Here is a 12,643-nt window from a genome sequence, read left to right as displayed (position 1 = left end):
AGTGGGCATACAGCATCCAGGCGGCCACCAAACATACGCCTGCCTTATGTAGACCAGACAGAAGTACAAAGCACAATTGCCAATGTTAGCATTTCATTTTACAGGCCAGAGCAACAATAAAACTGGGATCAGAAACAGGATGAGATTTAAAACATACTACTTTCCCAGCCTACAAAGACCGATTAAATATGGAAAACAACAATAACAACAGCCTTTTAAATTACCTTATATCAACAATAAAATTAAATCCACAGGAAATACATTCATCTGAAAATCTGATATTTGTTTTACTAGATATCATGAATTGCAGAATCACGATTTGCAGAACTCAAATACCAAGAGAGAAATTACCACTGATGCAGATAAAAATTAATTCGTTTAATACATATATATATTTTAAAGAGGGCATAATCCAGAATTATCAACGACTACAAACAAGGCAGTAAAATACTAAAATCAATCCAAATCAACAAATAATTAAATAAATTCTTGTGTGCAGTGTTGTAGTGTACTAATAATAGGAACCTAAAATAAATGTTAACTAAAATGTTAAGGTATATATATATATATATATATATATATTACAGAAAATATATGTAATTTAGTCTATATATATATATATATATATATATATATATATTATAATATTAAAGCAATTCAATAATGTTTATATACCTGTGCACATATAGTTTATTTTTCTAAAAAAAATCTAGAATGTTTTAGTAACTGTGAATGTATAATGTATATATATATATATTCTATTACAATATATCATGGTTTCACAAAAGAACATGTAAGTGATTTCTACATTTCTACCTTACACATTTACATCTTACAATCAGCATAAAAACTGCCAGATCCAAAAAAATGAATGACAAGCAATATGCAATGACCAAGAAGCCCAGACAGAACTTGGCATCCATTCTGGGACAAATTGGCATGAGATCTCACTGCGCATGCTCAGCTCTCACCCTTACTCTCCAGATCTTTCAGCAGAAAAAAAGTTAGCATTTTTCGTTTAATACTCCACATCATCTTACATGTTTTTTCCAAGCTTCCGACCTCAATTCCTTTGCGGATTTCTCTCTCTCTCTCCCTCTCTCTCTGCCATTCCTCCATTACATCACTACCCTTCTTCCAAGGCCCAAACACCTCGCACAGCAGCTTCATATAAGAGACAGCAAGCAGCGATTTTCTCAGTCACAACACTGTCTATACAAAACGATCCAGTGACATCAGTACACACACACACCATTCACCCAGACATTGCAGCTCTTCTCATAACACAATATTAACGTTTATAATAAGTCTTAGCAATAAGGTGTCCTGTATCCATTTCTTTTACCACCCATTGCTATGGATCATTAGTTAGAAAATGTAGCCAATAAGGGATCACTTACCAATGCTGTGTCTCTCCCTCTCCCTTCTCTCTCCCTTTCTCTCTCTCTCCCTCTCTCACTCCCTCTGTCTGATCCAGTGATGCTCTGTAGCGCTTCAAGAAAACATTACAGGGAAAAAATAAATAAATAAAAAAATTAAGGTGGGGACAAAACACACCGATCCTCAGCTTTCTAGAGCTCTGGGGAGAATTAAAAAAAAAACTAATAATAAAAGGTATTTACAACTCGGCGCTTCCTTATTCTTTGCTTGCTCCAAAGGAAATGTAGTGCCTTTTGCCCCTAGGGGTGGAAAAGGGGGAGGCGACCAAGAGGTGCAGTAAATTCATTATTTCCAAAATGCCTCCAAGCTAGCAACAGTTCCACCGGGCTGAGAAAAAAAAGAATATCTATTTTTAAAATCTATAATAAATATATAAGAATAAAAAAAAAAACAGATACGATCAGCCCCCTTACACTGGCACTGGGTGGACTGTTACAACAAGGAGCAGAGCGTATAAGAAAACCACAATAAAAAGTTCACGTTCATGGAGAGTCCACATGACTTCCTGTGGCCAATCCAACTTGTGATTCAGTCGTAAACTTTTATTGCCCAGCTGTAAATTTTCTGCAAACAACCAAGAATGTACTGCATTTTTGTGGCGTGTGCAAATGTCTTTCCTTGACGCCATATTTATCCATTATTTTATTATTTGATTTTTTTCTCTTCACACTTATTAGGGCTCATGCAAATTAATCCTTAGAGCGTTATATTGGTGGGAATAAAACACTGAGGTGTTGCAAGGAACTGTTTTGTTACAGCTTTTAGTTAAAGAGAGTTAAAATATATCCAGCAACCTATATATATACATACATGTACAGATAAATATACATTTATAAGTAGGACCAATATATATAGAGATCATTAAGGCCTTTTGAAATCAACATTAGACAGAAATTAAAACGGTGGATAAACGGATAAATTGTAGGAATTTATTTATAGATGCAATATTTAGCTTCTAAAATAAATCTCAAATCGAAGCTGTGTGTGTTTATTTTTAGGCACACACACATTTATATGGAGACACATTAATACATACAAACCGTTTTTATGTGTGAATATATATATATATATATATATATACACACATACAATTATACACACACAAAACCACACATAAAATAATACACATACTCACACACATATATATGTGTTTGCCTGTCTGCGGCACATAGTGAATAAAGAAAAGGGTTGTTTTATATCCCTATGTCTTCGTTACCAATTTCAAAGTTAAGGCCTTATATTGTAACTTTGGCGGTGGGATAAGATAGCATATATTATGACATTAGGCGTTAATAGGACACGATTATAAATACATTATTTTATGATCACATATTCGGCAAATGTTAGGTTTTAAGAAGTATTTTCGAAAAAAAATAATAATTAGGATTTTTCTGTGGATAGACAGCTATTTGTTTAAAATACAATATATACAATATAGAGGGATCTCTTTCCTGTGTGACTATATATATATATGTAGAGAGAGGGTTTTATGTATTTGTGTAATGCACAATATATATATATATATATATATATATATATATATATATATATATACACACACACACACACACACACAAGTACACGCACATTGTAGTAATACCATCTCTAGCCATATGGTCAGTTCCCCGTTGCAGTATATATGTGTCTTTGAAAAGATAGAAATAGCCAAATTGTCTGTGCACGAACCTGATTCATACATTCATACATATATATATATCTGAAATGGACTTATTATTTTGTTTGCAGGAATTATTTGGTAATCACTATACAGCAACTCAGCAACTACACATTGGAAACAACAATTTTACGACAATATTGGCTAAAGACATTACAATCCTAAGAACCATAACCCAGACTGCCTACTCACTCCATGTAGCCTATCAGTCTGCAATATGTTTTTTTTTTACAGTAATGAGTTTATAAACTCTTTATTTAAAATAAATTTGTTATACGGGTTATCTAGTCCCAGCCAATTTAGTCCAGCCCACTTGGATTTCAGTTGTTTCCAGATATAAATCGTCTACTACATTTTGTTCAAATTTCGTTTTGTTGCTTTGTGTTTTAGATGCATTTTTTTTATCATTTATGTACCTTTAATTCTTATAACTTAAAGATCTTTTGATCTTGAATAATCGTTTTATTTCCATGCATGGCTATCCTTTGTCCTACTCATGTTTTCACTTTTATATATATAGATTTTCATTACAGTTATGATAATAAGCTTGAGAATATAAACATATGCATCTAAATAGTTGTTTATACTATTATTTGCTTGCATTTTTTATTTGTTTCCCTTATCTCACACCCAACAATGGCTTGCTGTCTAAGAACCGGAAGAAGGCAATGGCTTTTATTCTTGTTTTACACACCACCAATAAATTTTATAACAGGTAGTTAAAAGTTACGAGGAGAGGAAGAGTTCTAAAGTTATAAACAGCTTTTATGTGTACAATGTACGCTTCCTAACCTTGCACAAAGGCAAACATCTTCAATCGGAAGCTTCAGCTGTTTTAGCGACTAAAAAAAACAAAAACTCTTAGAATTAAGAAGTATTTTCCAAATTGAAACTCCTCACTCTTCAGATATGATATACATATATATATATATATATATATATATATATAGTCTGTGCTTTGACTATATATAATTATATATATATAGTTGTTACGAATTTATCATATAAGTGATACTAAACTCTCCATATTCTCCCTTTTTCTTTTACTGGTCTTCTTATTAGTAGAAGTAACAATAGCAGCAGTAGTGTTAGTATTATTATTAATATTATTATTATTATTATTAATAATAATATTATGCGTTTTGTTATTATATTTTGAGAAGGATTGTTGATATAATATGAAAGGTACTATTAGAAATAAACTAAAATAATTCCATTCTCACCAACAGCGTCCTTAAAAGCTTCTGATCATTGCATCTTCGTTTTTTTTAATTCTTCTGCACTGCTTTCTTGTCATCTTTTATTCTCACCCCCAAAATATTTCGTTTTTGCCCCCACTCAGAAGCATTTTGTGAGGGTTGTGTCATCAGATTTGTTATTCATTGCCATATTAATGTATATATTGTCTTGTTTGGAGTGATACGTTAAATTAAAATGAGCAATGCATTGTTGGTAAGCTTTTTCATGAGTTATAGTTCCCTTTCTTTAAATGATTCTTGAAGGAAATTTTGATTGGTTAATCAAAGAAAGTGTTGATAGAATTTCTCTCGTCTCCTTCAGGCGTGTAACTACGTCCATTTCAAGTCATCTATAGGCAGCAATGATCGTTTGCAGAGGCCCCTGGAACAGCCATATTATCCCCAAATTACTTTTTTTTTCAACCCGTTACAGCGTTTCCTCCCATAGCACATTTCAGATGATATAATAATTTAATCACATAAAACGGAATCTTGTCTTCCTCTGAAGATTGCAGTTTGGGGCTGTTGACTTCAGCATAAACGCCTAGTGGAATCAGCAATAAACTTATCTTCATCTCATTATATAGCAAATGATCGGACAGAGTTTTGCGCTTTACCATGAAGAATATAGTGGAGTTTTTTTTAATAAAATATTAAAGATTAGTAAATAGCATATATGAGCTTCCTGCCGTACACCTACTCTGCAGAAATCCTTAAATGTAGCGATTTAAAAACTATTAGGAAATGTTGGATTACAGGATGGGTCTAGAGTCAGAAAAGGTTTAACGACAGGTGGAGAAAGTAAAACAATCAGAGCCAAAGAGTGTAAAACAATGAATAAGGAGTACAAGGTGAGATAAAATAGGCCACAGAGAGATGAGGTGATTAAATGACAGACCATAGGATCGATTTAATAAAAAAAGTAATTTCACTCAGGACTTCAAATAAACAGTTCGGATCCTGGAATAAACTATTGAAATATGAATTTATACATGAACGTTGTTTAACGTGAACGCAGCATTGGGAAAATGTTTCTTTTGTTAAATCAGACTCCATAGAAATGGAAGAGGGTGGTGTAAGTAAAAGGATGAGAATACAAGAGAGGAAAAAGAATAAATATTTAGGCCTCAGACATTTCCAAAGATAGGAAGGAGAAAATAAATATATGGATATCATATGCCTGTGATATGATAAATATGTGTTCTTTTGGTTACTGAACCGTTTATGAGTGTAAGTATTGTGCTGATGTGTTAAAACATCTCTTTGTGTCAGATTTTCTGCTGGTGTATAGAAGCATCTCTTCTTCTTGTGTTTTATTTAAGTATCATTTTGTGTATGTATATGTGTGTCATGGTTAGTTTGTGTGGTGTCAAGCATCAGTGTATCAGTGTATGTGCATAAGTTGTTATGGTGTGTACAGTGTCTCATGTGTATTTTTTTTTTTGTTAGTTTGTTTTTGTTTTTTTTTTGTTTTTTTTGCTAGGGTGTACAAGCTTCTTTTTCTGTGTGTGTTTTGTTGGTGCATAAAAACATCTTTCAAAGTTTCTGTGATTGCGTGCTGGTGTATACAATCTACTATTTCTGTGTGCGTGTTTAGCTTATGTATACAACATATATTTCTGTATGTAATTTTATTGTTGGTGTTTGCAAGCATCTATTTATGCTTGTGTGATTGCATAGTGTGTTGGTGTGTACAAGAATGTCTTTCTGTGTGTGTGTTTTGCTGGTGTATACATGCTTCTCTCTATATATATAGTGGTGTGCTGGTGTATACAAACTTCTCTCTATATATGTAGTGGTGTGCTGGCGTATACAAGCTTCTCTTTCTATATGTAGTGGTGTGCTGGTGTATACAATCTTCTCTCTATATATGTAGTGGTGTGCTGGTGTATACAAACTTCTCTCTATATGTAGTGGGCTTCTCTTTCTATATATAGTGATGTGCTGGTATACACATGCTTCTCTCTATGTATAGAGTGGTGTGCTGGTGTATACAAGCTTCTCTTTCTATATATAGTGATGTGCTGGTATACACATGCTTCTCTCTATGTATAGAGTGGTGTGCTGAGTGGTGTGCTGGTGTATACAAGCTTCTCTTTCTATATATAGTGATGTGCTGGTATACACATGCTTCTCTCTATGTATAGAGTGGTGTGCTGCTATATAAAATCATGTCTTTCTGTGTGTGACTTTATTCTGCATCTATTTCTGTGTAATTGTGTGCTGGAGCATACAAGTATATATTTATGTTTGTGTGTTGGTGTATGCATGCATATCTTTCTGTGCGATTGAGTACTATGTAGAATGTCTGTATGTCCAAGTCAAACTTTCCCATACCCACCCGTATCCACTTAGAGGGGAAACAACTTCAGTGGCATCACCTCTACCCAGGATGGCGTTAACTGCTTCTAATATAAGGCCTTATTTCTGCCGGGTTGGAAATGTGTGGCTCCTAATGGTTTCGGAGGTGTAAAGTGAGTGTCACCTTCAGGTACAATGAGGAAAGCAGGGTGTTGTAAAGTCCCCTCACATCTGAGCTGCTCTGTCTGCTTTAGTGCCCATATGCCCTGGACACATTCAGGAAATGACTGTCGCCTGGGTGTACATTTGTTGCAGCTTTTGGAATCTGTTTTATGGTTTTATTTTCCTGCAGCTATTGCTTTACCACATGCGAGCTGTTTGGTGTAAAGTCAAATTGGGATTCTGGTTCAGGTTCTTTTGCTTGCTCAGTACATGTACCAGGCTGATATCTTTGTACCCTGCTCCCCAGGAACCCTCCAACAACCAAGAGAAGAGCTTTGTACTTCGGTATGTAAGATATTCTTTTATAACACCAATGCCCTGCTCTTTTCTATTTAGAAACACTTTATATTAGAACTTAACAAATATATATTTCAGACAAAAAAAAAAAATATTCCATACCTTGTTAAATACCCAATTGCAAGCATTGCAGATATATGAAATATTTCCTAAAACAGAGGTTTACTTTAAATGACCAGCTAGGAGAATAGAAAGTCAGATGACAAAATTAGTTAATGTTCTGCCCTGAGAACAAACCAAGATAGTTTGATTGTCTCTATACCAAGTAGAATCACCTTAACAGCTAATATCTCCGTGGAATTATTGCACCTATTTAGGAAATGAGCTAGTCTATATTGGCCTATAGTTACCTAAAAACGTGGAATTCTATTATAGAAATACATATTTCCTTTGACTGTGTATGTAAGGTCCACACAGACCAGTCTGCAAAGTTACCTTTTAATAACACATCCAGTAAGTTTACTCCAAAGGGTCATCTAGTTGTATGACCACATCTACTTTGGAATTTACAAAAAAAAAAACATATTGTGTCTGAAAATCTACAGAAGAACAACATCATACTGTCATTTTAAAATCATGTTTATTATTTTTTTCTTATCCTTAGTATAATATCATCATTTAATGTTTCACGTATACAATACAAATGTTATTTTGTCCAGGAACAGGTTCATGGTTTCTTTGCTACATTCAAAGTTGAACACGCTTTAACTAGGCTGATACAGAAATAAAACAAAGACTGTTTTGTTTATTTTTTTGTTTCTTTTTTTTTTTACTTTTGTATTTTTTTTTTAATTATTTTTGTTGCTTTTTAATACCTCAAGCTTTTGCGTTAACATAGAAGGTCAAGACAAATAGGTAACTTTACATTCAGTGCAATTTAGTCCTAAACTACTTTAAAAGCACAGTAAAAGAAACACAAAAAATGTGCGTCCATCTAGGCAGTTTCAGTTGTTGGGATGAAAGCAGCAACAAACAACAAAAGATGCGTTACAAATACTTCCCAATAGCATATCTCCTTCAATAGGTAGTTAATAGTTACATTGCAAGTTTATAGTTCGTGTTGGCTACTCAGTAGCTTGGATTTTGGGCATCATTGCCAGTCCTTCTAGGTTTGTACTGCTGTCTGATACATACATACATTCATACATACATATGTATATATATGTGTGTGTATATATATATATATATATATATATATCAACCACATATACACAAATTTGTTTAAGTACTTATTGCCTGAACCCTTTAGGTAGTAAATGAAGGATTTAAGTGCACACACTTCAATGTTTAGTCCATAAAAGAACAAGATGGGAGATAAAATAAGGGAATTATATCTCAAGTGTTGCAGTCTGTCATAGATCACATAGAGGTGAATAGGTTGTTGTTAGTATTTTCATACATGTGCATACACTCTGCTTACAAACAACCTAGGGATCAGTCCTTTCTGTTACAAGGCTTTGACAGCTACAGAGGCATATAGAGCTATATAGACAGCGTTATAGGAAGAAAGAGGACAAATATATAATAGCAATAAAATCAAATGAACATATTAGGGTATGTGCTGGCCCTCCCCCCATACATGAGTACATAAATCTAAATAAACACAGGTTACATTATGAGGCCATCCAACAATGCGCCTCTGTACAAGGAAATAGGTAGTTTAATTTCACATAAAAAGGAAATAATACTATTTTGGCTGTAGAAATGTCAGTCTGTTGGAAATCATACTAGTAATCCCTGTATGCTTCCTTCACGTGTGTATAAGTTATTAGCCTATATCTCAGGACTTGAAGGACATAAATAAGAAGGTAATGCAAATGCCCCCTTTTTCCCACACAAACCACAGCAAAATGCAAAGAGGGAGTCCTGACCAGGAGTGGAAGAAGGCTGGAACTTGTGACAGGTAGTTAATGTTGTGCCCCCCAATCTATACTCTATAAAAGCAAATGAGCATCAGAAACTTCTCAGTTTTACATGGATCATAAAACGAGAGTTTTGAAAACATTCCCACAAACAGACATCCACATTCACCCAGGAGACACCCACATTCACTCATTTCCACTCATCTTGGTCTCACTCATTCCTTGCTTTCCTCCTTCTCCTCTTCTTCTTTTTCTTCTTCTTCATTCGCTTCTTCTTCTGTCTTCTCTTCATCTCTAGAGCCGGGAAGTTTATCCTTGTTATTCTCCTTTTTCCATTTCATCCTTCTGTTTTGAAACCAGATTTTGACTTGCCTCTCAGTCAGTCCCAGGGCGTGGGAGACCTCAATCCGTCGTTTCCTCGTCAAATATGGGTTGAATAAGAATTCCTTCTCCAGTTCTAGTGTCTGGTACCGGCTATAAGTCTGCCTTCCACTGCGTCTTCCGGGGGCTGGATACCAAAACAAAAACACACAGCCATTACTGCTTACTACTTCCAGGATCAAGCCTGTAATGATCCCTAATCATCCCTACATATACATGTCAGCCTGATCCACACACCACCCCAAAATAAGGACCTTTACAAAAATGGAAAAATAAAAGTCAAGTCTGGCTTGCATTTAAGGAATCAGTTTTGATCACTGAGTTCAATCAGCCCCAGATCCTCGTTAAAGTCAGTTGTAAACTAATATACTCTAACAATAAAAAATCTAAATATTATAAAGCTGCAAAAACTAAAATTATCATGCCTGGAGAATTATTTATAAAGTGCCTTTAATCCTATAGTTTATTATAAAGCGAGGCGAAGGAATAGACTGCAACTTTATTGTATCATTATGAGGAGGTAAACTATAAATCATTACTATCAAGGCGGCAACTTTAAAACAGCCTAGCAGCCAGATCTTTATGTTAGAGAAAAGTGTATATTTTCTGCAATTTTCAGCTGTAGACCTTAACCATGCAATCATCATGAACTGGCAGATTGAGATACTTGGCCGGTTGTGCAAAAATGATTTTGTAAATGACCTTGTAACAAGGAAATACAAGTGACAAAAATATATAACGATAAATACATAGATCTTTTTATTTTTTTCACAGCTTTTGTTTTATGTCCTAAGCTGCACTCAACACATGAAACAACAGAAAAAAAAAGTTTACAGCAGATATTTGCACGTTGCAGGCTGCTTTGTAATTGCAGCATTTTTGCCTCTTTTAACTTGCCAGCCATTAAGATAAACTATATGGTTTTATGAAGGAGACTGGGCTAACAGCAAGCAAATAACCTCGTGGGAGCTGTATGCTGTTTTCCTCAAGGCAGGCAATAAAAATAACTTAGTTCATTGTGAGTTCAAAAGATCTGCACTTAAAACACCTTGATCCTTTCTATTTTGTGAAACTAACTGCTGACTTGTGGAATGACCAGAAAGGCTGTTTCCTATGCAAAGCAATAAGTGCCATTACAGCTAAATTTATACCACAGGCTGATCAATTGTTTTATTACACTGTAAAAAAAAAGAAAGAAAGAAAATACAGCATGCAGACAGACAGCATAGCATGCACAACATACAGTATTAGAAGGAAATGTCCTAACCGTGAGGTCTCATCCATGGAAACATAAGACTAGGAGACGAATTCTGACTTAAATGGCCTTGTCCTTCGCTAGTACTAGAATTAGAGGTCGTTTTACAATCAGGGTACTGCACCACGCTTGTTTCTTGCTGGGCACCATACAGGGATTGCCTTGGTAGAGCTTCGTAGCCATAAAACTTGGATGCGTCGCCGTGGCATGTCAGGGCGCATGGATTCTGCTGGTAGCCAGTGTTGGAGATGCTGGAGGTGCCGTGATGGAAGAACTCCTGGACGTGGTGAGACGGGTGCTGGAAGCCTGGAGCCGTAGTACCGGGACCATATACCAGAGCGTGGCTCCTGCTGACACTTTGGGGGAACCGACAGTCGTAGTAAGTTGGCTCCAAGGACTCACCGCCTTTGTACTTGGAGAAAAGAGGGTTCACAAAATAGGAACTCATGGCTCTTGCATGAAAGACACAAATGCTGCACCCCCCCTCCTCACTAATAAAAAAAAAATCAAATAAAAATGGAAAACAATAAAAAGAACGCAGTCTTTATTTCTAGGGGATCAATGAGAGACTGTCCCCTGGGCTTGTCTTAAAGTCCTGTTTTTGTTTGTGAGGGTTCTTTTTTTTTTTTTAATCAGAGGGGGGGTATTAGGAGGCTCTCACAGACGTCTCATAGTGTGGTGGCTGCTTGGATTGTCTTGTATCAGTCGGTAGGTAGAGCTCTGTGTCAGTCCCTCTATACTGCTCCTTCCCTTTACACCACCACAGGCAAATTCCTTAAAATCCCGCTGGTGAAGCTTTACACGCGATTTGTATCCATCAATCCTCTCCTGCAAGACAGTCTGGAGAGAAATGACAAGGATTTGGGGGTATCGGATGGACGTGGAAAACCAGCCTTCAGAAAAAAATATCAAATGAATGAGGGAGGGTTATGAAAGGTGCGCATTAATATCTTTAGGTGCTCTTTTTTCCAAGCCAGCCTCCTCACTGATGTGGGAAAAATACATGCGCGTGGGGTCAACCTAGGTTACCTCAACAGGTAAAAAATATTTAGGATCAGCCGCTGCTGGGTGACTGTCATGTAAGAAAGGGGCAGTCAGAGCTTTTTGCCTTTTTTGAAAATTGTATATTTTTTGCCTTCTTCTTCTTTCTTTTTTTTTAAAGGAAGATTCAGCCAACTAGCCCGGTGTTACGTCACTCGCCTCCCCCTGTGACGTGGATCAGGCTCTTCTCTTACCACTTGGCGTCCTATTGGAATTAAGAAAACACTTTAATGCTTTCCTAAAGATCAAATCAACCAGTTAAAGGGGGGACTAAAGCACCAAGCTTTCATTTCTTCTCCACACATGCCTTATGCTTGGATTGTGATAATATCAGCAAGACTAATATAAATAATAAAAATGAAGCTGGGATTATCCTAGAAAATGATAGCAAGAAAGTGGCTGCTTGTTTCAGGAAGGGAAGGGTTTGTGTGTTGCTCAGAAAAAAGAATGGGGGTAATAGACAATGGAGAATGCGCAATTAAAGTGCTGTAATTGCGGTGTTATCGTATCCGGGGATAAAAAGAGAGAGAAGAAAACCAAATCACGTGAAATGCAATTAGGAGAGGCAGCTATATACTAAATTCTCTTATTCCCATCTGCTGGGGCTGTGCCTTTGTAAGAAGCCAGTTTTAGGGTTTAGGCGTTAGTTGTTTCCAGCCATTCTATTGAAGTCTGGATTTTATGGCTGCACTAAACTAAACTGAGATACCCAAGCGCCAGCCCCTCCTTTACAGGCCCGAAAACCGAAGCCCAAGGGAAAAAAATACAATATATATAAATATATACACACTGTAAATGTTATATATATATACATATATATATATATATATATATACATATATATATACATATATATATATATACATTGGAAGTTGTGTGATTCTTTATACTTTATGTGCTATATATTAGCTATATTAGCATATTCCCAGTA

At 35.6% G+C, this 12,643-nt stretch overlaps 1 protein-coding gene and 1 long non-coding RNA gene across 2 annotated transcripts in view; both read right to left on the bottom strand.

Moving 5' to 3' along the window:
- Positions 1-1,906, bottom strand: part of LOC140327066 (uncharacterized) — a 58,127-nt gene extending 56,221 nt beyond the window's left edge. The window contains exons 1-2 of the long non-coding RNA XR_011919974.1: positions 1,623-1,906; positions 1,401-1,492 (exon numbers count right to left, since the gene is read on the bottom strand). This is a non-coding gene — a long non-coding RNA (uncharacterized lncRNA). The remainder of the gene's footprint in view (positions 1-1,400; positions 1,493-1,622) is intronic.
- A 5,828-nt stretch (positions 1,907-7,734) lies between these two features.
- HOXC8 (homeobox C8) lies at positions 7,735-11,564 on the bottom strand. The gene is made up of 2 exons (XM_072406204.1): positions 10,684-11,564; positions 7,735-9,543 (listed from the first exon to the last, which is right to left on the bottom strand). The coding sequence occupies exons 1-2, from the start codon at positions 11,117-11,119 to the stop codon at positions 9,251-9,253; spliced, it is 729 nt and encodes a 242-aa protein (XP_072262305.1). The 5' UTR covers positions 11,120-11,564; the 3' UTR covers positions 7,735-9,250.
- Between the last annotated feature and the right edge of the window lie 1,079 nt (positions 11,565-12,643).

Source organism: Pyxicephalus adspersus, chromosome 1 (genome assembly GCF_032062135.1).
Source record: "Pyxicephalus adspersus chromosome 1, UCB_Pads_2.0, whole genome shotgun sequence".
Classification (NCBI taxonomy): Eukaryota; Metazoa; Chordata; class Amphibia; order Anura; family Pyxicephalidae; genus Pyxicephalus; species Pyxicephalus adspersus.
This window is presented reverse-complemented; position numbering and strand designations above follow the sequence as displayed.

Excerpts from the sequence above, each read along its gene's own strand:
- HOXC8 (XM_072406204.1), bottom strand. The coding sequence starts at position 11,119 with ATGAGTTCCTATTTTGTGAACCCTCTTTTCTCCAAGTACAAAGGCGGT. Across the intron at positions 9,544-10,683 it reads TCCATGGATGAGACCTCACG|CCCCCGGAAGACGCAGTGGA; the intron begins GTTAGGACATTT and ends TTTGGTATCCAG.